This window comes from Moschus berezovskii, chromosome 9 (assembly GCF_049115385.1).
Source record: "Moschus berezovskii isolate FMDL1 chromosome 9, NW_MosBer_1.0, whole genome shotgun sequence".
In the NCBI taxonomy this organism is placed as follows: domain Eukaryota; kingdom Metazoa; phylum Chordata; class Mammalia; order Artiodactyla; family Moschidae; genus Moschus; species Moschus berezovskii.
This window is the reverse complement of record NC_142468.1, coordinates 1,695,025-1,720,357: the sequence shown is the minus strand read 5'-3', so window position 1 is coordinate 1,720,357 and position 25,333 is coordinate 1,695,025. Positions and strand designations below refer to the sequence as shown.

The window sequence follows — 25,333 nt, the reverse complement described above, 5'->3', positions numbered from 1 at the left end:
AGATAAGTAGAATCCTACAAGATACAGCTCCCCCCTCCGCCCCCACCCAAAAAAAACTCATCACTTCAGCAACGCACTTCACATACTTCCTATAGAGTGTGCATAGTGATCGCTGGTCATTTCTCAGCCCATCGTAAGTAGAGGATGTTGGCTTACTGGTCACAGAGACTTGGTTTTACCCAACTGACATTTCACAAATGCGGCTTGAAATCAAGGACTGAAATCTTACAGAAAACTCTAGCTTTCATATAGTTTTCATCTTCCACTTTATCCTTTTATATTCGCAAATATCAGATTTTTCCTTCCCTCTCTTTCGTGATGTGTTGTGATTGGGGTTCTGACTGAAAGCATTGTTTATAGAGTCTAGGTTATGTTTTAGTATTATATAGTTGCCACATCACCAAAATCTCCCCTAAAACCATTTTTAATGAAGTTTCTTTGTGAATGGACCTGTCTCCATTAGTTTTTGTCCTGCTCTAAGTGATTCGTGGGGTCGCGGAGAGTCGGACACGACTGAGCAACTGAACTGAACTGAAGAGAATATGAGTTCATAAGTTCCATGCTATTTTTCCTATCAAAGTGCTCTTCCTGACACTTGGTAATTTTGTGAAATACGTGTGGTTTCTTTCAGACCAGTATAGTTCCTGTACAGTACCTGGTCTGCAGTGGCCCAGGAAATTTTGAATGAATGGATGGTATCCCTCTTCATCTAACTACCATTCATTTTCTGAATGTTTCTCAAGTTTTAAGTGTGTTTTCCTTTCTGTACTGTCCAGAACTCTTAAGCTTATTTTTAAGGATTTTCTCAAGTCTTCCCCTTTGAAACTTCTAGCTCAGCAGACATGAATCATTATTTTTCCTCTGTGCTTTTGTAAGGCCTCTCAGGTGGTGCAGTGGTAAAGAACCCACCTGCCAGTGCAGGAGACTCAAGCGACTCTGCTTCAATCCCTGGGTCGGGAAGATGCTCTGCAGGAGGAAATGGCAACCCACTCCAGTGTCCTTGCCTGGGAAATCCCATGAATACAGGTGCCTGGTGGGCTTCAGTCCACAGGGTCACAAAGAGTCAAACACGACTGAGCACACACACACATAGCACTTCTTGCCTGGTCCTTTTATGTCTTCCTTGTTGGTTTTGAGGGCATTTGTTGGCCTCAGTTTATTATGAGCTGCTTGGGAGCCCATGCCAGGGGCTTACTTACCTTTATTCTCAGCATCTAACGCATCTAACACTGCCCAGTTATGTTTAGGGACCAGTGCATATTTGAATCAGAGCCCTTTACAAAATGCTTCTGTTCAAATAGATCATATCTGCACATCACAAATCAGGGGGGTACAGAGTGAATTTGTCTTCTCCTCCTTGTTCCCAGCCATCCTGCTCATCCTCAAACCACCACTGCTGGTTTCTTAGCTTTAACCCCGTCTACCCTTTCAGACTCGGGTACCTCGGATGATGATATTTCCCAATCAGCCATCACACTATGGAGGAAATAGCCCCGAGCTAGACTCCAAAGATCCATGTTGGGACTGCCACATACTAGCCTTGCCACTCAAATCTTGGAAACATCATTTCTCATCTGGGCCTTTATCTAACTTATGGAGTGATCAGAGGACACTGATAGGAAGTAACTGTGGCCGTTACTCATTAAAGCGTATGAGGTGTTACGGGTTAGTGAACAGCCTAACCTTTACTGGCTGTTGGCAACCACGTGTTATTATTAAGGTCATATTCATTGGACCTCTAGGGAGTCAAGAAAGATAAAGTCAAGACTCTATCTGTTTGGTTTATATGACACATGGGTGTGTAATATGTGACCTAAAGACTTGTGATAAATAAAGCCTGTTCTTCACTCAGTGTGGTTAAGTTTCAGACTAGTCATAATTATTCTATTAAAGCAACACAAGTACATTCAGCCAGAAGAATATGCTCAGAGAAACTTAAAGTTAGCACTTTGGATTGAACTTATTAGAATGTTACATTGGCAGGCTTTTGTCTGCTTGCTTTTATGGAAAGCTATTTATAGTTCTCTATGCTACTGTGAAATCATCCCATGGTTGATGGGCAGCCTGTTATGGAAATTACCAGAACATAATGACAAAGACAGTGTTTAAATTTTACCACAGGACCAAGCAGGCAAGAAGATGAGCTTGAAGAAGCAGCCTTGGCTGAGAAGATAGTGCCTAGGAGTATTTGGCAAAGCCCAATGAGAACAATTATGAAAGCTGTGCATTGTGGGTGGGCAGAACGGATCGCTGTCACAGTTGCCTAGCAACCGACAGGCTGAGTAGAAATGTTGGTGCTGCCACTTTAGGGAAAACAAGACAAGTGCTTGACTACAAAACCACTGCAGCTTTTTTGAGGAAACATTAAGGGCACTCTCGCCTCCTGTTTTTCCACATAGTAGTGAGGTGCTTCTTTAATGTCTGTTCCTTTGATTCTGAAGCAAATAGTCTTTTTCCTCCTTTGAGCTTTAAAAAAAAAAATCACATTGGACCTCACAGAAAAATTATTCCTAGATGTCATTGGAGTGGACTTGGTTCCTGGCACTGCAGCTCCAAGGTACTGATGTTAGTTGGTATGCCTCGTGTACTTTGTTGCGAATGACTGTTTTGAGTACGAAAGTCTGCAGACGACTTCCTTTATACATTAGGTGTGATCGCAGGTCCCTTGCTTTCTGTGCTCTGGTACGAGTAGACCAAGGTCAGCGCTTGCCCCTTTTCATGCTCGTGGGAGCAAGTCTCTCAAAGCATTATCCCTGATGGGAGAAAGCTTGAGACCCCCAACCTCGGGTCTCTAGACCCTCAAACTTCAGCACTGCTGGTGACGAGCTGTATCTGTGGCTGGAGGTGAGGCGCTGTCTGGGAGGCCTGCAGCAGGAAGCAGCCTCCAGAGAACATGCCTTGCAGGTGATGGCAGGTGCGTGTGTGCTGACTATATGCTCACTCCCTGAATTCTCCCAGTTTGTAGCGAGGTACTCTGATCCTCATCTTATGGCCAGGAAATCTAAAGCAGAGAGGCCTTAAGTCACATTCCTGAGGAGGTGCAGCGGGCAGCGTGAGAGAGGCCAGCATGACTGTTCGTGCCAGACGCTGCTCTAGGCTTTGGTGCTGGATGATGGACAGGGTGTGGTCCCTGCCCTCGGGGAGCTTGTATTCTAGCTGTTGAGGCCCTGGCGCCTTCTGCTTTGGGATCGGCCCTGCTGGCTGAGGCTCAGGAGAACACGCAGCTCAAAAGCTCATGGCACCCTCGTTCCCTGACGACCGCCGTGCCAGACCGGGCCTCCTCCTGGTTGGCAGCCTCCCCCCAGCTCTTCTCTCCCGGCATCTAGCCCAGAATGCTCTGACTTCCTGCCCGATGCTTCCCTCCTCCCACAGTGAGGTTTTGGTCTCTGCCGTGGCTGTCCGCTGTGGCCCCTGCTGTGCAAGCTCAGATGACAGAGTGGCTGCTGTGAGGAGCCTGAGGCTGTTCTTCCCTAGCCTTTGTGCATCCTGCCTCTGCTAGGCCATCCACCGACCAGCCCGTCTGTGCCAGGATTTGACACCGTCCTGGGCTTAAATCTTGAGGGCTCGTTTTTTTTGGCTGCACCAGAGACACCATTCGGAGTCTTAAATAGTTCCCTGACCAGGGATCAAACTCTTTCCCTCTACAGTGGAAGCTTGGAGTCTTGCCAACTGGAGTACCAGTCTTAACTCACCCACTGGAGCGTCCCTCCAGGGCTTTCTTGAAATGCTTCTTCATCCTGGTTATCACTTCCCGCTTACTAGTCAACATCCGGGACCTTAGCGAGGGCCTGACTCCTCCAGCTTCTGCCCAGCTACTCTGTTCACACCAGACCCAACCACATGGCATAGCGGTTCATGCTCCCAGAGCCTGGGTCTTCTGGAAGTTTCTGTTGTCCCACTTTGAAGTCCCTTCTCATCCAGTCTTTCATCTGCTCTGCCTTTGTAGATCCACATTCAGCCCCTATTCCTAATACCAGGCGGGGCCTGTGGGCCTGCCGATGTCCCGAGCTTGGGGTAGTGATCGCTTGGTCTGCCAAGCGCGTGATCAGGATAGTGTTAGATGTGTGCACACATCCGTGTGTGTGTGTGTGTGTGTGTTTTCAGGGGAATTCACAATTCACTCTGGCAGTAAAAGGGCATCCAGGGTGGCAAAAACCAGGGAAGGGCTGGCTCAGAGGAGACAGAGACCCCTTCTGCATAAAATAGCCGCGCTCTGGGACGTGGCCCGTCTTGTGTGTGACAGACCGAGGGGACACGCAGGTGGAAGAAGCTGTGCTTGAAACCCTGAGGCCGGGCGCGCTGCAGGAGGGCAGGCAGGGGGCGCTGTGCTGGGGGCGGGGCCGGGCTCGCGGCCCGGAGTGACATCAGAGGACTCGCGGCTTTCCAGGTGCCGGTGCTCAGGGCCTGTGAACGCGGGAGTGGGATGACGCACAGCGTTTTGCTACTGTTACTGACAGTGTCTATCATTGTTCAAGGCTTTGATGTGCTGTTTTCATGGTAATGCCTCTCTGTGCTCTCTGGATCTAAGGAGAGCAGATACTTAACGAACGCAGAAACGGCCCAGAGCCGAGGCTGCTCCTCGAGGACATGGTTGAACCAGAGCTTGAACAGCTCCTTCTTACAAGTCACGTAATCATTCTGGAATTAGTTTGTGGGATAGAAAAGAGAAACTAAAGCGTGAGGCAGAAAAAACTACCAAGAAGCTGGTGCAAAGTTACAGACAAAGGTGGCCGCAGAAAGGCAAAGCAGAGGGGCATTCATGTAGAAGCCTTCTTACAGAAAGATCTGGAGGACACAGGAGCAGGCTGGGGACAGCTGGAGGAACCAGGTTGCCCGCAAGGCTGTGGACAGAACTGTCCAGGAGAATTGCCAGCACAACAGGGCTTGCGGAGCTGGTCGCTCACCCCAGGGAGGCTGCCCATGTGTCTTGGAAGATCTTAATGGAAACCACTCGTGGGGTCCACAGCTTCAGTGCAGAGACTGTGCCAGCAGGGCCCCGGGGAAGCAGAGATCAGAGGCTTGCTCGCAGACTTGTTGGGGCTCTGGGGAGGACTCTGCTTCAGAAAGCCTTTAAAGGGTCCTCAGGCTGACCGACCAGATGTGGGCTGTTCATCAGGCCTTTCAGTGTCGCCTGGCTGTGCAGATGGCCCACTGCCCGCAGCCATACCTCTGCTGCTCGACAGCGCCTTCCGTTCTCTGAGCTGCTTCCCCACGTGGGGAGTCAGGGACTGGCTATATCAGGGGCTTCGTGCTGTATCCATGGAGCCCTCAGGGTTCTGGATACCACTCCCAGAGCTGTCCTGCTCTGAATAGAGGACTCCCTAGGTTTAAGAAAAGGGCTTCCCTGGTGGCTCAGCTGGTAAAGAATCTGCCTGCAATGCAGGAGACCTGAGTTCAATTCCTGGATTGGGACGATCCCCCTGGAGAAGGGAACACCTACCCACTCCAGTGTTGTGGCCTGGAGAAGTCCATGGGGTCACAAAGAGTCAGACACGACTAAGCAACTTGTACTTCACTTCATGTTTAAGAAAAAGTTGATATTACAGTAGATAACCTCTCAAAGCCTTCTAAGACCATTTCACAGATCTGTTAAAAGTACCTATATGTTCCAGGACTTCCCTGGTGGTGGCACAGCGGCTGGGACTCCATGCTTCCCACGCAGGGTGCCTGGGTTCGATCCCTGGTCAGGGAGCTAGATCCCACATATTGCAACTGAGGCCTGGCACAGCTTAATAAACAAATAAATCTTTTTTTAAAAAAGTATTGATGCTTTCCAGATGTTACCTTCATGCTGTGCTTTATGATTTCCTAAGCACATTCACCTTATTGTTGATTGTTGTTTTATTCATCCCTCATTATAACCCAGTGAAGTGAACATATGGTGCTAAACCCATATTACAGGCAAAGAAGTTGATGCCAAAGGATGTTAAGCCCAAGGTAACAGCTGGCCAAAACCAAAACTCAAAACTGCACCTGTGGGTGGTTCTTGTCGATGGATGGCAGAAACCACCACAGTATTGTAAAGAAATTATCCTCTAATTAAAATTAATTAATTAATTTTTTAAAAATCTCATGAATCTGTTGCTCTTTTCAAGTCCTTGTTTTGCCCGTCCACCACAGGAGATGGACCAAAATAATGAAACGTTTCAGTCAAAAATGAAATAGCCAGCAATTCTGGCTCATTGGTTACTATTAAGTACACGCTGAAGTTCTTTGACATGATATTCTAAATACCAATTTGACTTCAGATTTGAAAAGCAACTTTTGATCCCACACCACAGTACTTTTTGCCATTTTGGATTCTGGATGCTAACCTGATGGTTTCCAAAGCTCTTGTTCATTTGATTTGTGGGATCAAAGAGAGAGGGATCCTTTTACAGTGCAGATTGACCTTCAGGCTGGACTGTGCCGTGGAATGAAAGCTCAGCTTCCAAATCCAGATTAGAAAGGGGGTCATGACTGTGATTGAGAAACAGTGAGGGCAAGTGGATTTCTCAGTCTATTTGGTGATCAGAATCAAGTCAGGATCATTACTCGCAAAAACCCACGCCAAAGTATCTGTTCTAATGCTTCACTTTGCTTATCAGTGGAAAAGCCTGGGTCATAATCATTTTCATTTTTCTTTTCCTGCTGACGTTTCTTTGTTAATATATTGTATCTGTAAGTCAGATATCAGCTCCCAAAACATAGCTGATATGATGTGTCCTTTGTGGTAATTAACCTCATAAGACTATTGGACATCTGCTTTAATTTTAACCATGCTTTTAAATTCCTGGCACTGTATCTCTCATATCTGTAGTGAAATTTGGGGGACATGTATCTGTATCCAGGAGACCCAAATCATTCTTTACAAAATAAAATAGAAGGTTACTCTGTCTATGCCTTGGACACTTGTGGTGGCATTGCTTAATCAGTGAAGCAGTCTGATGAATAATTTTTGAACCCATCTACCACTATAACCTTCTAGGATTAGGAGACCTGAATGGACCTGCCTTCTGGAGAATGCCAGTGTTTGGGGAGTCCCACCAGAGAAGAACCAGAGTCACCCTCCCATAAATTTAGCCGAGTATCATGATGGTAATAGTAGCATCTGTTAAGCATCATGTATATGCCTGGGATTTTACACACCTTCTCTGATATCCACACACCATGTTGTTTTTTTTTTTAATATTTATTTATTTGGCTGTGCAGGGTCCTAGTTGTAGCATGCAGGGTCTTTAGTTGCAGTTTGTGGGATCTATTTCGATCCCTGTGAGAGATCCCTGGAGTCTTAGCCACTGGACCAGCAGGGAGGTACCTGCACATCACTTTTATGAGCCAGGTGTGTTACCCTACTCTGTAGGTGCAGAACTTGAAGATGAGCAGGGTTAGCCCTCCTTGTGATTGAAGTGTGTGGGAACTAGGGTTTTGCTATTGCCCATTGCTCCACTGTGCCTCTCCTGCTTAATTGTCAACAGTTAGACCTTTCCTCTACATTTCTGTGGTTAATTCTCTTAACTGCACTGAACAAAAGTCTTGATACTTTGTATCTTCTAAGCCTTTGTGTGTCAGGCTCTTTTCTTGAATTAATAACACGTTTCTCTCCTGCCTAACATCTGCAGGATTCAGGGCCATGGGCTAGAATAGCCATCAACAGCTTCTTCAAAGAGCTGGAGTCTGTGGAGGAGGAGAGGGCTGTCCTCACAGGAGTGGGCAGGGTGGGAGACAGTGTGGTGGGGGAAATGATGTTTGCAAAGATGTGGAGGCAGTCGGTGTATCAGTCGAGTTAAGGCTAGAGGAGTCATGAGAGATAAAAGATAAAGCTGATGTTCAGACTGTGGAGTTCCTAAGCTTTAATACGTGCTTAAGGAGAAAGGATGCATTGGCACTTAGAGAGCCCCAGGGGGAAGACACAGTCGGAGACAGGGCAGTTCATTTGGAGCTGAGGTCTGGAGTGGGAAGGACTGAACTATGGAGATCTTCTTGGAAACAGAGGATGTTATGGACTTCCCTGGTGGTCCAATGGTTGGGAATCCACTTGCCAGTGCAGGGAACAGGAGTTCGAATCCTGGTCCGAGGAGATTCCAAACCTGCCTTGGGGCGGCTAAGCCCGCATGCTCTAGAGCCCGTGTTCCACAAGGGAAACCCATTCAGTGAGAAACTTGTGTACCACACCTGCAGAAAGCCTGCGTGCAGCAACAAAAACCCAACTCAGCCAAAAAAAAAAAAAGATGTTGTAAGGGGCAGAAAAAGAAAAAAGAAATTGATACCTGCCTTTATATAGTTGCCACGTGAGCCAACAAGTCCAAAAGACTGACTTCTGAGCCTGCCTGAGACTGTGGACAGAAGCAAATTCAGAAGGAGGCTGGTTTTCAGAAGGGAAGGCATGCTGATGAGTTTTCGATTTTTAGAAAGTTGGGTTTGGGATGACCATGCGGTATCCCCCTGGTGAAATCCACCTTGTGATTGGAGATGCCCATTTGGAAATCTGGTGAGCCGTCCAAGCTGGCCGAGTGTGAGCGTCACTTTGTTCAGATGACAGTTGCAGTTGGTGAGTGGGAAGGTCTCTGGGAAGAGACGAGAGCGGAGGTGCAAGGACGGCAGATCAGCCTAGAGGGCACAGTCGCTGTTCAGTCGTGTCCGGCTCTGCGACCCCACGGACGGCCGCACGCCAGCCTCCCTGTCCTCCACCACCTCCTGGAGTTTGCTCAAACTCCTGAGGCTATGGTGACGGGTGGAAGAGCAGCAAATGTGAGAGAAGCTGAGTCTGAGAGCTGGGAGGGAACCAGGGCAGTCACGCAGAGGAAGCCACGGAGGCCAGAGGCGGAGGAGGAATGCCGCCCTGCAGCAGAGCCGTCTGGAGCGGACGCTCGGCCATGGCACCCCGACGTCCAGGGCCGTCCTCTGCACTGTTGCGTGTCCAGCAGCATTGCCGACCTCTAGAAAATGTCCCCAGACATTGTTCAGTGCCTGCTCAGGGCAGAGTCACCGCCAGTGGGAAGCGCTGGCCGAGAAGAGTAAGGAGTGCAGAAGGCCCACGGGGTTTGGTGGTGAAGAGTAGGGTTTGAGAAGAAGGCCGACGGCAAGGGCTTAGAGAGAAAGATAGGAAAGCTGCCGACACCTTGTTTGAGCACAGCGGGACCCATCCAGGCTGATCTGCAGCGTGTACGATCACAAATTGGCGGTGTGTTAAGCCAGTGGATTTGTGGCAGTTTGTTAGAGCAGCAACAGGAGACTGAAGCACACTGTACATTAATAAAAAAGACTGACGACGTAATTTACAAGCAGAAAATTCACAGAATTAAACGTAGGGTGAGCAATGCAGGAGAATCCGTCAGAACCAAAGACTGGATCTTTGCATAGACTTACATACAATTCACATCCTTTGCAGTGAAAGTATCTTTCCGTATTCCTCGCAAAAAATGTTTTTCAGTACATACAAAAAAACAGAGCTCAGGTTCAGCACAGGGAAACCTACAGCAAATGCAAAGTGGACTGTGATGCGCGGCGTCATTGTGTGTGTGAGAGAGAGAGAGAGGCAGGCAGCTGTGGGGCTTGGGGACAGCGAGACCGCAGCCCCAGCCCGAGTTCATCCTTCCCGCCCTCGCCACCCAGCTGCTCCGTCCCCGTCCCCTCTCACGTCGCCACCGTCTGCTTGTGGCATCTGCTGCCCCACCAGCCCCTCCTCCAGAAGGCGTGGCTAAAAGCTCAGTCTGCTGGGGCAGAAGATGCAAAATCAAGGACCAACAACAAAAGCAACGTTGTATCAGAGGACACATTTCCCAAAACAGCAGTCATCCTCGGGGGTTCAGACACCTTCCAACAGACTCTTCAACTCCATCAGCCACTCCAGGGCTCAGGCCAGGGCGGGAGATGGTGGACTCTGCTGATGCTGCTGTTGCCAGATGCTCAGCCTTTAGAGGCACGCGGCAGAGTTGGCCCAGAGATCACCTCCGTTGCTCCCTTCTCCTTTCTCGCATGGCTTTTTTCCCAGCAGGATAGCATGGATTTTATCTTTGTGGTTGGAGTATGTAGGTAAAGGGATTGATCTCGTTAGAGGTGAGCATGGATGCCTCTAGTCATTGTAGACTGCTGTCCAGAAAGGGATGTTTGGGCTCATCGGCTGAAACCCTGCATTCTAGAGGTCAGAAGCTGAGGCCCAGGAGGAAGAGGGGTGCTCTCAGGTGCCACTGGGGTCAGTGTCCTCTCCTGGGGTTGGGGCACAGGGCCCTGCTCTCAACACTGGCCCTCCTTTCTTCTCTGTGTCCCTTCCACGGCCTTCCTGTGCTTTGCTGAGCTTTATTTTAGGAATTGTCCATTATATGTTGTTAGTTTAAACTTAGCCTTCAAGCTTTAAGCCATGGGACACAATTCCCATATTGTGGGCTGAGATCAGATCTCTTAACAGCCATGCTGTGCGGGCCATGGCAGAGAATAGACCACAGCTGAGCTCCTGGTCATTCAGTTCAGTTCAGTTGCTCAATCGTGTCCAACTCTTTGAGACCCCATGAATGGCAGCATGCCAGGCCTCCCTGTCCATCACCAACTCCTGGAGTTTATTCAAACTCATGTCCATCGAGTCGGTGATGCCATCCAACCATCTCATGCTCTTCATCCCCTTCTCCTCCTGCCTTCAATCTTTTCCAGCATCGGGGGCTTTTCAAATGAGTCAGCTCTTCACATCAGGTAGCCAAAGTATTGAACACCCAGGATTGATCTCCTTTAGGATGGACTGGTTGGATCTCCTTGCAGTACACGGGACTCTCAAGAGTCTTGCCCAGCACCACAGTTCAAAAGCATCAATTCTTCGGCGATCAGCTTTCTTGACAGTCCAACTCTCACATCCATACATGACCACTGGAAAAACCATAGCCTTGACTAGACGGACCTTTATTGGCAAAGTAATGTCTCTGCTTTTTAATATGCTGTCTAGGTTGGTCATAACTTTCCTTCCAAGGAGTAAGCGTCTTTTAATTTCATGGCTGCAGTCACCATGTGCAGTGATCAGGGCTCCATGAACTGCCCAGTTGAATAACTGACTGTTGGTCTGCTTAGCTGGGGGCTCGGGGGAAAAGCCTCCCACCCCGTGGAGGCTCCGTAGTGTGTCCGCCTGCCTGGGCTGACCCAGGTCTGTCCCGCGGAGCCCCTTCTCTTGCACGTGTCTGGTTGGGGCGGCCTCGACGGCGCCGTGGCTTTAGCGTGTCTGTGGGCTTTCCGCTCGCTGCTTGTGGTTCCAGCTTGTTCTGCACTGTGTGTTCATCCTCGCTGGCTGCTGCCCGCCCTGCAGACTTCAGGCTGCAGTATCAGGGCAAAGTCAGCAACGTTACCCAGACTACTTTACTGACTCCTGGAGCACTGATGTCAAATTCTTGTATACGTTGTATATTACGCTCACACCCACCAGCCTGCTTCTGGTTCTCTGGTTGAACCCTGACTCATATGCATCTTCATCCCCCTGAAGCCCCTGTTTCATTCACTATTACTTTCTTAGTAATGACTTACAGTCAGTCCACTGTATACATAGTTCTGTATACAAACTTCATATCTGTAGTTCCATGTATCTGTGATTCAACACAGCCACCTGACTTTCTTAGTGGCTTACTTCTGATGGGCGGTACAACACAGCACATCCAGTGTCCCACCCTCCAAAGTTCTCCAACTTATGAGTGTTTGATAGCCCCAGAAGAACGCAAAGTCAGTTCATGCCCAGCCCTCTCTAGTGATGAAGCGCAGCCAGTACCCAGGTGAAAGTGTACCCTGGGGGAGGAGCCGCAGCTCAGGCCGGCAGGAGACAGAAGAGACACTGGGGAGCAGTGGCCACGGCAGAAAGCCAGGACAGGTGGTGGACGTGAGTCCTGGCCAGAGAAGACTGGAAGCTAAAACTGCTTTGGCGCTTCGGGAACAAAAGAGTTTGTTGTCGGGGGGCTTGTGGTGCCCTGTGCCTCTGCCAGACACTGGCAGGCACCCACCCTCTCCGTCCACACACAGGCAGGCAGGCCAGAGTCTGCACATGTACACCCCGTGTCCTGGCTGTGGCTGTGACGCATGTCCCAGGTGCCAGTGATCCAAAGTGTGTCAGAGTGCAAAGAATCAGTAAGGATGCTACTTCAAGGAATAAAAGTTTATCACCCAGACAGCCTGGAAGAGACTTTAGTCTCATTATTCAGGACAGACTTTAAGGTTCCAGGTGCTTAGAATTCTGTTAGAAGCCAGACACAAAGGAGGCCTGGAAGAGACCATCTGCAGAAGTGTCCTCCTGGTCTCCATGGATGTTTATCTCGGAATAAGCCCTCAGATCTTGGGATGTTGTTGAAAATGAGACTAGTGAGGGAAGAGTGGAAATTAGCCTTCCAGAAAGTGCCTTTAGCCTGTGGTGCTATGCTGACACGTGAAGACAGTTACCAGGTGGTGATAATCTAGAAAGCTGGGAAAACATTCACAGGAAGACAGCTTACACCTCACACTGGTTGGTTTTGCCATTAATACCTGTGTCTCTGCCCAGGAGACACATTACTAAAAAGCAAGAGAAATAAAAGCAAGCTGTCATCTCGGACTTCTAAGAAGCCATATGTTTTCCCTAGAGTCATAATATCACTTATTGTCAGCTTCCCGCTTCCTCTCCTTTTTACAATTTTGTGACACATCACAGATGGTGATGTTCATGACTGTGGCTCCTGAGCATCAAAGCAAGTCCCCTGGTCCGTTTAGGAGGGCGGGAAGTCTGCGAATACACTTCTGTGTTCTCCCTGGTCTGTCTAGGCGTGGGGGAGGTCTGCGAATACACTTTCTGTGTGTCCCCTGGTCCGTCTAGGAGGGCGGGAGGTCTGCGAATACACTTTCTGTGTCTCCCCTAGTCTGTCTAGGAGGGCGGGAGGTCTGTGAATACACTTCAGTGTTCCCCTGGTCCGTCTAGGAGGGCGGGAAGTCTGTGAATACACTTCTGTGTTCTCCCTGGTCTGTCTAGGCACGGGGGAGTTCTGCGAATACACTTTCTGTGTATCCCCTGGTCCGTCTAGGAGGGCGGGAGGTCTGTGAATATACTTTCTGTGTCTCCCCTGGTCTGTTTAGGAGGGCGGGAGGTCTGTGAATACACTTCAGTGTTCCCTTGGTCTGTCTAGGAGGGCTGGAAGTCTGTGAATACACTTCTGTGTTCTCCCTGGTCTGTCTTGGCGCGGGGGAGTTCTGTGAATACACTTTCTGTGTCTCCGCTGGTCCGTCCAGGAGGGCGGGAGGTCTGTGAATACACTTTCTGTGTCTCCCCTGGTCTGTCTAGGAGGGCGGGAGGTCTGCGAATACACTTCTGTGTCTCCCCAGGTCTGTCTAGGAGGGCGGGAGGTCTGCAAATACACTTCAGTGTTCCCCTGGCCCGTCTAGGAGGGCAGGAAGTCTGTGAATACACTTCTGTGTTCCCCCTGGTCTGTCTAGGCGCGGGGGAGGTCTACGAATACACTTCTGTGTCTCCCCTGGTCCGTCCAGGAGGGTGGGAGGTCTGTGAATACACTTCTGTGTCTCCCCTGGCCTGTCTAGGCGCGGGGGAGGTCCATGAATACACTTCTGTGTTTTGGTGTTGTGGCTTAGTTGAGTTAAGAGCTCCCTCAGCTCTGGTCTCTCTGCTTCTCCTGTCTGTTCCCGTACCACCCTGACCAGAAACGGTTCTGCTCACCTCGCTGCTGCCTCTCTCCTTGACTCGGATTCCCACAGCAGCAGTTCCGGCCCGCGACTCAGGAGAATAGTTGATGCCCCAGCGAATTAATCCTTAAATATTCTGTTACCCAATGAAGTCAGGCTTCAAGGGTCTGAATAGCTGAGGTTTTCTCTCCATTGTAAAAATGAAATAGAATTTGGGTGAACCTAATTGAAAAAAATGTGTCCAGTGAGTAATCGATTTTTGGATGAGAGGTTCTGGCCCGATTTGCTGCAGGAGAGTTGCCAAAGATGCCTCAGAGCCTTTTCATCTCCATTTCTGGCGTCTTGCTTGCCTCGTGGCGCCTCCCCTCTGGTCAGGTCACAGCCTCCTTCCTTCCACTGCGATTCCAGCCGTGTCCACAGCTCTTAATCTACATAAAACATGATGCTGTTTTCTTTTGACTGAAAGTAAAATTAGCAGGAAAGGGAATATGTTTATGATATTGACATAGTTTTTTTTTAAGTATAGTTGAGTCATCATATTTTCAGGTATAATATAGTGATTCAGTATTTTTATAAATTATACTCAATCTGTAGTTTTTTATACGGTAACGTCTCTAGGACCTCCCTGGTAGTCCAGTGGTTAAGATCTGCCTTCCAATGGAGGAGACGTGAGTTCGTCCCCAGGTCTGGAAAGATTCCACCAGGCTCCTCTGTCCATGGGATTCTCCAGGCAAGAATACTGGAGCGGGTTGCCATTTCCTCCTCCAGGGGATCATCTCAGACAAGGGATCAAACTGGAGTCTCCTGCACTGGCGGATGGGTTCTGCCGTGTATCCCTGTGGCCTGCTTGTTTTGTGCGCAGCAGTTGGCACCGCTTCACCCCTCCCCAGTCCTGCCCCCCCCACACCGAGACCACTAGTCTGCTCTCTGGCTGTGCGTCTGTTTCTGCTTCGCCACATTTAATTGTTTCTTATTGTCAGAGTCCACACAGAAGTCGAAACATACAGCATGTTTCTGTGTCTGGCTTCATAAGCATAATACCCTCTGTGTCCATCCGTGTTGGTGCAAATGGCAACAAAATTTCTCTTTTTCACAACCGAGTGATATTCCATTGTGTATAACACCACATCTGCATCCGTTCATCTGCAGTGGGCACTTGGGTTGCTTCAGTATCTTGACTGTTGTAAAAAATGCTACTGTGAACATGGGGGTACTACCTTTTCAAGTTGTTGGTGGTGTTTTTTTCCTTAGACTGTTACCCAGGAGTGGGTTTGCTGGGTCTCCGGCGGTTCTGTCTCTAGTTTTTCCTTAGACTGTTACCCAGGAGCGGGTTTGCTGGGCCTCTGGCAGTTCTGTCTCTCGTGTTTTGAGGAACCTCCATACTGTGTCCATAGTGAGTACATCAGTTTACATTCCCACCAGCACTGCACCAGGGTTCCCGTTTCCTCACGTCCTCGCCAACATTAGTTTGTTATTTGTAGTCTTTTTGACCATAGCCATTGACAGAGCTTCCCAGGTGGTGCTAGTGGTAAAGAACTCTCCTGCCAATGCAGGAGGCATAAGAGACACAGGTTCGATCCCTGGGTCGGGAAGATCCCCTGGAGGAGGAAGTGGCAACCCACTTCAGTGTTGTTGCCTGGAGAATCCCTTGGACAGAGGAGTCTGGTGGACTACAGCCCACGGGATCACACTGAGTCGAACACGACTGAAGTGACTTGGCAGCCACACATGGCCAGGTATGGGTTGCTCACTGTCGTTTTGATTTCCATATCCTTGACTTAGTTTTTCTTAAGTGCAGCTTTTATGTACAACAACCTCAGACATCCTGGCTAGGGCTACAGCAGGGTCGTGAACAGGAAGGGTTTTTCATAGGAAGAGGGGGGAATCTTTCTAAGGAGGGATAATTATTTTAATAGCCCTGCCTCAAGGGAAAACGCAGATGAGGGTGAAGCTGTCTCGGGCAGTTGGATAAACCTTGAAGAACAGAGCAGGATTTACATTCCTGGAAAACCCATGGACGGAGGAGCTTGGCAGGCTACAGTCCATGGGGTCACAAAGAGTCGGACACGACTGAGTGACTTCACTTTCACTTTTCCCCAAACGCAGGACCGTGCCGTGGCTGAATGGATGTGACTGGGGTTCTGGGCACTGGCCGCTGCTCTCGCCTCTGGGGGTGTTTGGCCCACGCCAAGACGCCTCCCTGAGTCCTGCTCTGTTCTTGTCCCCGCAGCGCCAACCTGTCCAAGGCCGCCTGGGGCGCGCTGGAGAAGAACGGCACCCAGCTGATGATCCGCTCCTACGAGCTCGGCGTTCTCTTTCTGCCGTCAGCGTTTGTAAGTCCACGCGGCTGCCTGACCGGCCGTGAGCGAGAGGGAGGAGGGTGCCTGACGGGCCGTGAGCGAGAAGGATGGGGGTACGTGCTCCCTTCTTTGGGCTTCCCAGGTGGCGCTAGTGGTGAAGAACCCACCTGCCAACTCAGGAGACATAAGAGACGCCGGTTCGATCCCTAGGTCAGGAAGATTCCCTGGAGGAGGGCACGGCAACCCACTGCAGTGTTCTTGCCTGGAGAATCCCATGGACAGGGGCACCTGGAAGGCTTATAGTCCATGGGTCGCAAAAAGTCAGACACAACTGAAGTGACTCAGCATGCACGCAGGCAGGTTCTCTTTAGTCTCCATGACCTAAGATCAGCAGGTCAAACAGCTGTGAATTTGCTTCCCTGATCACTGTTCTGGGTGCTGTGTGATCACTGCTCTCAAGGAGTGTATCCAGTAGGTGATGGAAGATCCTGCTTTGGGTAAAGTTAATAACAGTGTTTAAATGAAGACTGTGAACCAGAACGTGATCAGCGAAGCGAGGAGTCAGCCAAGTGTGAGACTTGTCCGGCGGGGGGCGGCAGCCGGGAACCACCTTCAGGAGCAGGACTCGTGAGGAGAGGCAGCGAAGCATCCGAGGCTTCTCGGTCAGCGGAGAGGAACAGGAAAGGCAGGCTGTGGAAGGACTGGCCCGAGCACCAGCCTGGAGGCAGGGAGGCTCACAGCGTCTGCTGGAGATGGGGTCCCGGGGTCACAGAGGACCTGCTGTCGCACTCACCGGGACACCCCCAGGAGGGCACCACGTGGGAGGACGTGTCTCTCTCGGTGTCCTTTTTCTGTTCTTGCCACTCGCTGTAGTTAAGCTGTTGGTAAGCACACCCGTGGTGCTGGCCCTTGGCAGTCTACTCGGCCTGGACCGGGAGACTCAGCCAGGGGAGTGCCTTGAGCTGGTCCTGAGACTTTCCTCCAGGCCCTGCGACGTGAGGGCATCATCTCGAGGCAGGCTGAGAGCGCCTTTTCTCGGTCTCGGGGTTTCTCCCAGAACCGTCTCACAGGCTGTCCTGGGGCAGCCCCATCACAGATGGGGTTGCAGACAAGGAGGTGACCTCCCCAGGCCCCCCCCGCTCAGCGGACCCAGCAGCCCCCAACGCGCCGTCCCCCGACCCCTCTGTGATCGCTCAGCTGTGTCATCGGGAGGCAGTAAATCCTCAGTACTAGGGAAGTATACTCCTGTGCTGTGATCAGAGTGGCCACAACTGTGAACTCAGGCTAGAATTACCTTCTAGTAATAGCTTAGGTCGTGGAGTAAATTCTGTGTCACTCGTTGGCTTTTGTTGTCAGCATCTGCAAACTTCCAGTCCTTTCTAACTGTTCCACCGTGATCCCTCATCATGAAAATGCAAACAGGAAGGAAGTCTGCTGCACGTCCAGAAGCTCTCAGCCCCTCCAAGCGACTAGTGTTTACCTCCGATGTTGCTTCTGTGTGTACATTAGAGAACGAATGGCCGTAATCGTTCAGAACCCCCAGAATGACTCTAGACTAGACTCTTCACTCAGATGGTACAGAACCCGCCTGCCAGCGCAGGAGACATGAGAGATGCCGGTCCGATCCCCTGGGTCGGGAAGATCCCCTGGAGGAGGGCACGGCAACCCACTCCAGCATTCTTGCCTGGACAATCCCATGGACAGAGGCGCCTGGTGGGCCACAACCCGTGGGGTTGCAAAGAGTTGGACATGACACAGTGACTGACACACCACTGTAGGTAAAATAAGGATTTAGTCGTATATAAAGACCATCAGGCAAGAATATCAAAAAATATATTTGATATATATATCAAGAATATTAAAAACGGACTCCCCCATCCTGCCCTGTGCCAGCAGACTCAGGATCGAGCCCGCCAGCAGGGGTACTGTGGACCTGACTTGCTGAGGCGGCGGGTGTCTCCACGTGCAGATCCCACGCTCACGGCAGGCCTCCTGCGCACACTCAAGAACCCACACACTGCCGCCGTCTCGTCGTCAGGCTTCTTCCCATCTGGGCAGGGCGCCATGTCCTTCAGTGAGTCACCACTGAGTGGGCAGAGTGCTGGGCTGAGGCGTGTGGACAGCACACGAGAATCTGACCTCGCCTCCCAAGGGCCTGGCGGTCGAGCTGAGCAAGGACGTCGTCGCAGTGAAGCAGACGCCTTGTGTGAGAGCCGCCCCAGGCATAGGCTGGCTGTGAGACGCGTCAGGAGGGCTGAGAGCCGCCCCAGGCATAGGCTGGCTGTGAGACGCGTCAGGAGGGCACTGGGCCCGAGTGAGCAGAGCCCAGAGGTCTCGGTGCGTACCCAAGGTCTTTTAGGTGCGTTTTTCAGAAACCAGCCTGAGCTGCCTTAGGCCCGATGGGGGAGTGTGGTGGGATCATGGGACGGGAGGGACAGTGGAGACGCGGAGGGCCAGGCTGGCCAGCCCACCCCTGACAACGGGCTCTGTGGGCTGCCGCCCCTGCTGCAGCTCCATCGCGGAGCTTCTTGGCCCCATTGCGGGCCATTCTGCATTTCTAGTCACTGTGCAAGCTTGGGTCTGCCCTCCACGCCTCTCTCCTTCCCAGGCCCGACCCCCAGGAGGACCTGCTTGCAGAGAAGGGGGTTTGGTGTGAGCTAGGAAGCCACCCAAGAGGTAGGAGCTGACTGCCAGAGAGTCTCACCCATGTGAGGTGATGTGTTTTATCTGCAGGAAGCAGCTAAAGGATTTTTGCAGTACAGGAGACGATGATCTTCAGCCGCTCTGTCTCTGCGTCACGTACTGTTCTGCGGAGCTGCTGAGAAGCTAGGAGACCTCTGCGTGGCCCTCAGAGAATTAACATTTATGGATTTGACTTTGAGGGCAATGCAGAGATCTCTGCCAGGTCATTAGTCATCTTGCGGAGCTGCAGGAGCCCAGAGCGAGACTTAGCTGGTGAAGGAGAGGCCCGCCCTGCTCAGAGTGCGCCCAGCTCATCCCTGGACTCTGTGCCTGGGGTGACCTCCCGCGTGGTCGGCTCTGCAAGCACCTCCCGCCGCCTCCGAGGAGACAGTCGGAGCGGGGTCTTCATTCTTGGGAGGCCTGTGCCGCTGTCCCAGCCAGGCAGCCCTGCCTTGGCCGCTTCCTTAACACTCCGGGCCCCCCTCTGATGGGGTGGTGCCCACACACAGTGTTGGGGGTCGTCTTCACTCAGCCCACTGATTCAAACAGGAGTCTCGTGGAGACACCCTAGAGACACCTGGGGTGATGCTTACCGGTTCCCTGGTGTCCTGTGCCACCCTTCTCGGGAGCCTTGATCTGTATTACGGACAACCCGAGGCTCCCTGCCTCCCCCCACCTCCGTCTCTCTTGTCTCCACTGCAGGCGCTGCTGCTCTGCACCCACAGCCTTCAAAAACCGGGGCCTGTCCTGTGTGCCCCGTGTTGTCATTGTTGACAGCTGGGCTCGGAGCTGTGCTCATGGGAGGGCCTGGCACACGGGAGACTCTCCCTGAAGTCTTTCATTGGTGCTGCTCTCGTGAGGTCCCTGGAGCGCCCTCACCCCTCTGAGTGAGGAGGGCAGTTATGCAGGGCAGTGACGGTGTGGGCGACGTGGTTTTAACCAAAGGGATGTTGGGTGGTGGAGGTGGTGTTCAGTCGCTCAGTCGTGTCCGGCTCTGCGCTCCTTGGGCTGCAGCACACCTGGCTTCTCCATCCTTCATCATCTCCCAGAGCTTGCTCAGACTTAACATCCATCAAGTCGGTGATGCCATCCAACCATCTCATCCTCTGTCTCCGCTTCTCCTCCCGCCTTCAGTCTTTCTCAGCATCAGGGTCTTTTCCAATGAGTCGACTCTTCTCACCAGCTGGCCAAAGTATTGGAGTCTCAGCTTCAGCATCAGTCCTTCCAATGAACACCCAGGACTGATCTCCTTTAGGACGGACTGGTTGGATCTCCTTGCAGTCCAAGGGACTCTCAAGAGTCTTCTCCAGCACCACAGTTCAGAAGCATCAGTTCTTCGGCGATCAGCCTTCCTTATGGTCCAGCTCTCACATCCATACATGACCACTGGATAAACATAGCTTCGACTAGCTGGACCTTTGCGGCAGTGACGTCTCTGCGCTTTGATAGGCTGTCGAGGTTGGTCACAGTAGGTGCTTGAGGCTCTTGTCGGGAGCAGTCTGCAGCGTGGGGTCGCGCACCTGCTGCTGTCTGCTGAAGCTGAAGCTGCGCGCCAGACTCAGGCTCAGTGACGGGGGTCTGTTGCCTCACGTAAAATGACAGGCCCTGTTTATTCACTCGGAGTCTTAAACTCTCTGTGTGCCCATTGTCTTGAATGGCTGCTGGTAGTGGTGCGTCTGAGGCCCGCTGTGACTCCTGTCTTTGGGTTTCTCCCTTCAGTGCCGTCAAGATAAGCCTTTTAATACGTTTCACTACATGTTTGCCAAAGACTTACCTAACACCCAGTTCTCGAGTCACTTTTCTGACTGGACATCATCCAGACCCAGTTTCTTGAGATCAGCCCTCCTTTGTGGCCCTCAGGCACAACTCCATGTGTGAAACACCCACTTTTCTGAGTTAGCAGCCAGAATTGCCACTTCTGTCCTTCGTTGGTGGGCCATCCCGACGTCTGTGTTCCTGAATGCGGACTTGAGGCCAGCATTGCACGGGGTCAGGCTTTGTGCTCTGCGTGGGCACAGCCTCAAGCACAGCAGGTGCCACCCGCAGGAAGCTGGCGGGTCTCCTTTCCATGGCCGTCTTAGGGACCGGTCGTTCCGGAACAGTGTGAGCGGATGCTGTGTGGCCTACAGACTTCAGCGGGTGGAGAGCCGGCCCTTCCCAATCATGATAATGATGCCATTTGAAAGTTCTGGGACTGATCTGAAAGCCGACAAGTTCCTGGTAACCAAATACTGATGTGTTCCCATTTTTTCTGCTTTTTTCCCCCCTCTGGCTGTCCAGGCCTTAGCTGCAGTATGCAGGATCTTTAGTTGTGGCATGTGGGATTTCATTCCCTGACCAGGGATCAAACCAGGGCCCCCTGCGCTGGGAGTGCAGAGTCTTTAACAGCTGGACCACAGGGAAGTCCCTTCTGCTGCTTTTTAAATGCGTGACTCAGCAAACACAAGTTCTGAGGTTGACCTGACTTGCCGCAGAGCGTGGAGTCAGCAGCTTTCTCTCTGGTCGGGAGCGCTCTCCAGACCTTTGGGGTTAACGTCAAGACACATCCGATTGCTCTTCCCTTGGCTGCTGTTGCTCTGGTCGGGAGCGCTCTCCAGACCTTTGGGGTTGACGTCGAGACACATCCGATTGTTCTTCCCTTGGCTGTTGTTGCTCACAGCAGGTACTTCACAAATGTTGGTTCCGTGAGGACTTTATTCCTTTATGGTCTGACTTCAACCTTCCACGTTTATAATGTTTTTTGAGTTGTCCCTTTTGTCGTGGCAGTCTGAATGCAGATTGAGAAAGGATTTCCAGACGCAGAGCATTTCAGAAGGGAGTGAGTTTATTAAGAATGAAGAGCAGAGATAAAGCAGGCACTGCAGGTGCAGGGGGCGGCCACCTCCTGACAGGCCAAGGAGAGCTGGCATTTTTTGTGGGTTAGCAGCCAGCTTTTATGGAGAAGGTAATGGCACCCCACTCCAGTACTCTTGCCTGGAAAATCCCATGGACAGAGGAGCCTGGTAGGCTACAGTCCATGGGGTCGCTAAGAGTCGGACACGACTGAGCGACTTCACTTTCACTTTTCACTTTCATGCATTGGAGAAGGAAATGGCAACCCACTGCACTGTTCTTGCCTGGAGAATCCCAGGGACGGGGGAGCCTTGTGGGCTGCCGTCTCTGGAGTCACACAGAGTCGGACACGACTGACATGACTTAGCAGCAGCAGCTAACTTTTATGCCTCAAGACAAAGAAAATTCCGACTGGCAGATCACCATTAGGTGATTGGTTAGGTCCCTATGCGGTGACTACCGGGGTGAGCATTTCCGCCTAATACAGGGTCAGGAAGCCTGCTGGTGATTTCACAGGAGCTTTTGCTTCCCTGGTGGCTGAGAGGTTAAAGCATCTGCCTTCAATGCGGGAGACCCGGGTTCGATCCCTGGGTTGGGAAGATCCCCTGGAGAAGGAAATGGCAACCCACTCCAGTATTCTGCCTAGAGAATCCCATGGAGGGAGGAGCCTGGTAGGCTACAGTCCATGGGTCACAAAGAGTCGGATACAACTGAGCTACTTCACTTCACTTTACACAGGAGCTCAGTCAGCTTCAGGGGCCACCTTGGTCCTGGTCTCAGCTTTTGTGGCCGTGGTATAAGGCCTTGCACCTGTGGCCTTGGGGCAGGACTCCACACCTTTAATTGAGGCATATTTAACTTTTAGGTTAGACTGATTCATCTAGGTTCAGAAAAATCTCAATATAGGAAAGATCACCTTGTGATTTCGGAGACCAGCAGCTGTGTGCTAAACCATCTGGTGTCTGCAAGTATTTCAGGGAGATACAAGTTTTCCCTCTGTGAACCTGGTACATTTTGGTGTTTATTGAGCACGAACATAGGCACTGACTAGGCTGCCCACTGCTGTGTCTGGAATTCCTCCCACCTCTGGGAATAACGCGCACACTGTCTCAGAACCATGGCCCGATGTCCTGAGTGTCCCTGCCCTTGTCCCAGGGCTGAGAGCCGGCCCAGCCCTGCTCAGCCCCAGGCTCACTTGCTCCTGAGACGGCGAGTTCTCTTTCCTGTGATCAGAAGCAACAGTGCTGCAAACAGATGCCCACCAACTTTCAGTCTTCATATCTTTACTTTCTCTTTTCTCCATTCTGGTTAAACATTTTTTATTTCTGTTGCCAAGCATGGCTCTGGCCGGAAGAACTAATAAAATTTATAAGTGCCCCCACCTTAACTGTCCCCTCACTCTCCCTACATCACCTCTGCCAACCTGCCTGGGGCCCAGCGCATGGCTTGGGCTCTCAGAGTTCCCCAGGAGGCCACAGCTGAGCCCCAGGTTTCGGGTGATGTTTCTTTGTAACTTCTGGTGTTCTGCTCAGCTGACAGGACCACATCCTGGCTTCCCTTTCCCGTACCACCGCTCACCAGTCCACGTCCAGTCCCCACGTCCCGTCCCATCTGCCGGGCACAACCTCCGCTGCCCCTGCTGGTCCTGGTCTCTGCTGCCCAGGACCCATCCCATCCGCCCCCCCCGCAGCTCCCGCCTCCTCCTGAAGCGGTTTCTGTCCCCGTCAGAAAGGGTCTGTGTGTCTCTGCCTTGAAGCCTCTGTGGTCCAGGAGACGGCGCTCCATGCCCTCAGTGACAGCACACGGCGAGTGGGAGCAGCGTGCCTCCTGCCTCCTCTCCCCCTGCTCTCTGCCCCCACCCCCGGGCCCCGCCACGCACAAGTGCTTGTCGGCATCCAGGGCGGTGGGCCGTGGCAGCGATGGCCATTTCCTGGTTGTGTGACCCTCCGAGCCTGCTTTGTGCTCAGTTAGAAGTAACTCAAAGAGACAATATAGAATTGGAGAAATTATTACAAGGACTGAGAAAGGGAACTCTCCCAGAGCACAGAGTCTGAAGGTTTAGGGACTTGAGACCTGTAGGAACCAAAATGACAGAAGAGGAGGGAAGTGGCTGCAGCCCCACTTATGGGCCGTGAGACTCGGCCTTTTTACCCTTTTTACTTCTCTGGGCTTCCTTCTCTGCCATGACATGGGCAATCGTTTGAGAATGAAGAGTGGTTACGTGTCAAGTGTTTGCAGCAGCGCCAGGTACTTAGCGAGTGCTGGGCCCAGGTCACAGTTAACATAAACCAGCGTGTAGACCAAGCCATTCAGCGGAAGGCGAAGGCAGGACTGAGCTTTAAGTGAACCGGTCTTGACGTCACGCCCATGATGGCGCAGTGTTACTTTTTCTCCTTCAGAGCGTCCTCCACACTCTCACAGTCAGCCCGTCGCTTCTCGGGAGCCCATCCCTCTTGGCCCTGCAAGGAGTGCGCATCTCCACAAAGCTTTTCCAAAGCCCCGGCTGGAGGCGCTGAAGGTGATAAACTTCGGGAAAAGCAAGAGAGCCAGCTCCCTGCAACTCACTTCCATGTCAGCCAGTGCGTCTTCGATGAAAGGTGCCCCTTCCGGAAGATTCATCTGCCACTAGTGCTCACCCAGGAAAAGTTGATACCTTGCCTAAGGTTTTACTGCTTGGGGATGCTACTCGGTTAGATGCAACTGAAAACATAAATTACATCTCGAACCGAAACGTGAGCCTGCTTCTTGGTCTCTGTGATTGAGCTAAGCTGCTAAGCCTAATCCGTCACAGTGAGAACCAGCTCTTTCCCTCCCAGAACTGATGGAGGGAAAAGCCAGTAATTTCTCATGCGTGGTTCATGTCTGCCCTCTTACCTGGTGTTTTATCACTGAATTGTCATAATAGCTGTCTCCAAAGTGACCCGTGCCTGGGAGGGTGCCTTCCTCTGTTTTGTAAAATGCCAGCTGGGATCACTGTGATATATAAATGATGGTAATTAGAAGACAGCCTCAAATTATCTGACATCCAGATTGAAGGGGAAAGTGGCACTTTTAAAAATATATATATATGATACCCTAGAATCTGGATTAGAAATGGCAGTCTAGGAAAAAAGCACATCGCTTCCTGTCAGACATGGATGGCTCAAAGCTGGTGTGTGAATCGGCCACCACAGAATGGCACCGGGGGTCTTGAGATCTGGGTCCGAGCATAAAGATTCATCATCCCTCACCGTGCGCATTTGAAAAGTAACGCAAGTAAGCCAGGAGCTAAAGAAGGAAGTCATTGTTTGCCTGAAACTTAAATAGGCAACCTCTGGCCTATTTTTTTTTTTTTTTAAGATGTCAAGGGCCAGGGTTTCCAGAATTTGGCTCATCTTGTCTTGTTATTCAGTTGCTAAGTCGTGTCTGACTCTTTGTGATCCCGTGGACTATAGCCCGCCAGGCTCCTCTGTCCATGGGATTTCCCAGACAAAGATACTGGAATGGGTTGCCATGTCCACCTTTACTTGCTCAGAAAACCTTCTGCAACTCCTCACTGTACATTACAGTAAAGGGCACGCTCTCACCAGGGTCCTGCGACACCCCGAGTTGTAAGTGAAGGATAACCAGCTGAAACTTGCTTCAGGCCAGGCTGAATCCAGAGGTCTGGGCGGTGTCATCGGGGTTCCTTTCTTCTAACACCCCTTCTGTTTGAAGGACATGAAGCCTGATCCCCATCCCCAGCAGCTCAGGGCTCACACCTTGCCAAGTTGTTGCCTTCCATAGCCCAGACGGAGGGCTCTTGTCTAACACTCAGAAATGAATTGTCCGAGGAGACACACATGCTGACCCAGCAAGAGACCTTATTGGGAAGGGGCGCCCGGGTGCAGAGCAGGCGGGAGAGGGAACCCAGGAGGACCGCTCCCCCCATT

General features: G+C 51.4%; 1 protein-coding gene across 3 annotated transcripts in view; it reads left to right on the top strand.

The window, feature by feature from the left end:
- Positions 1-25,333, top strand: part of TDP1 (tyrosyl-DNA phosphodiesterase 1) — a 76,694-nt gene that overhangs the window by 38,910 nt on the left and 12,451 nt on the right. For all 3 annotated transcript variants that reach the window (XM_055435934.2, XM_055435933.2, XM_055435935.2), the window contains one exon: positions 15,839-15,941. In XM_055435934.2, the coding sequence (XP_055291909.2) occupies positions 15,839-15,941 (103 nt within the window). The remainder of the gene's footprint in view (positions 1-15,838; positions 15,942-25,333) is intronic.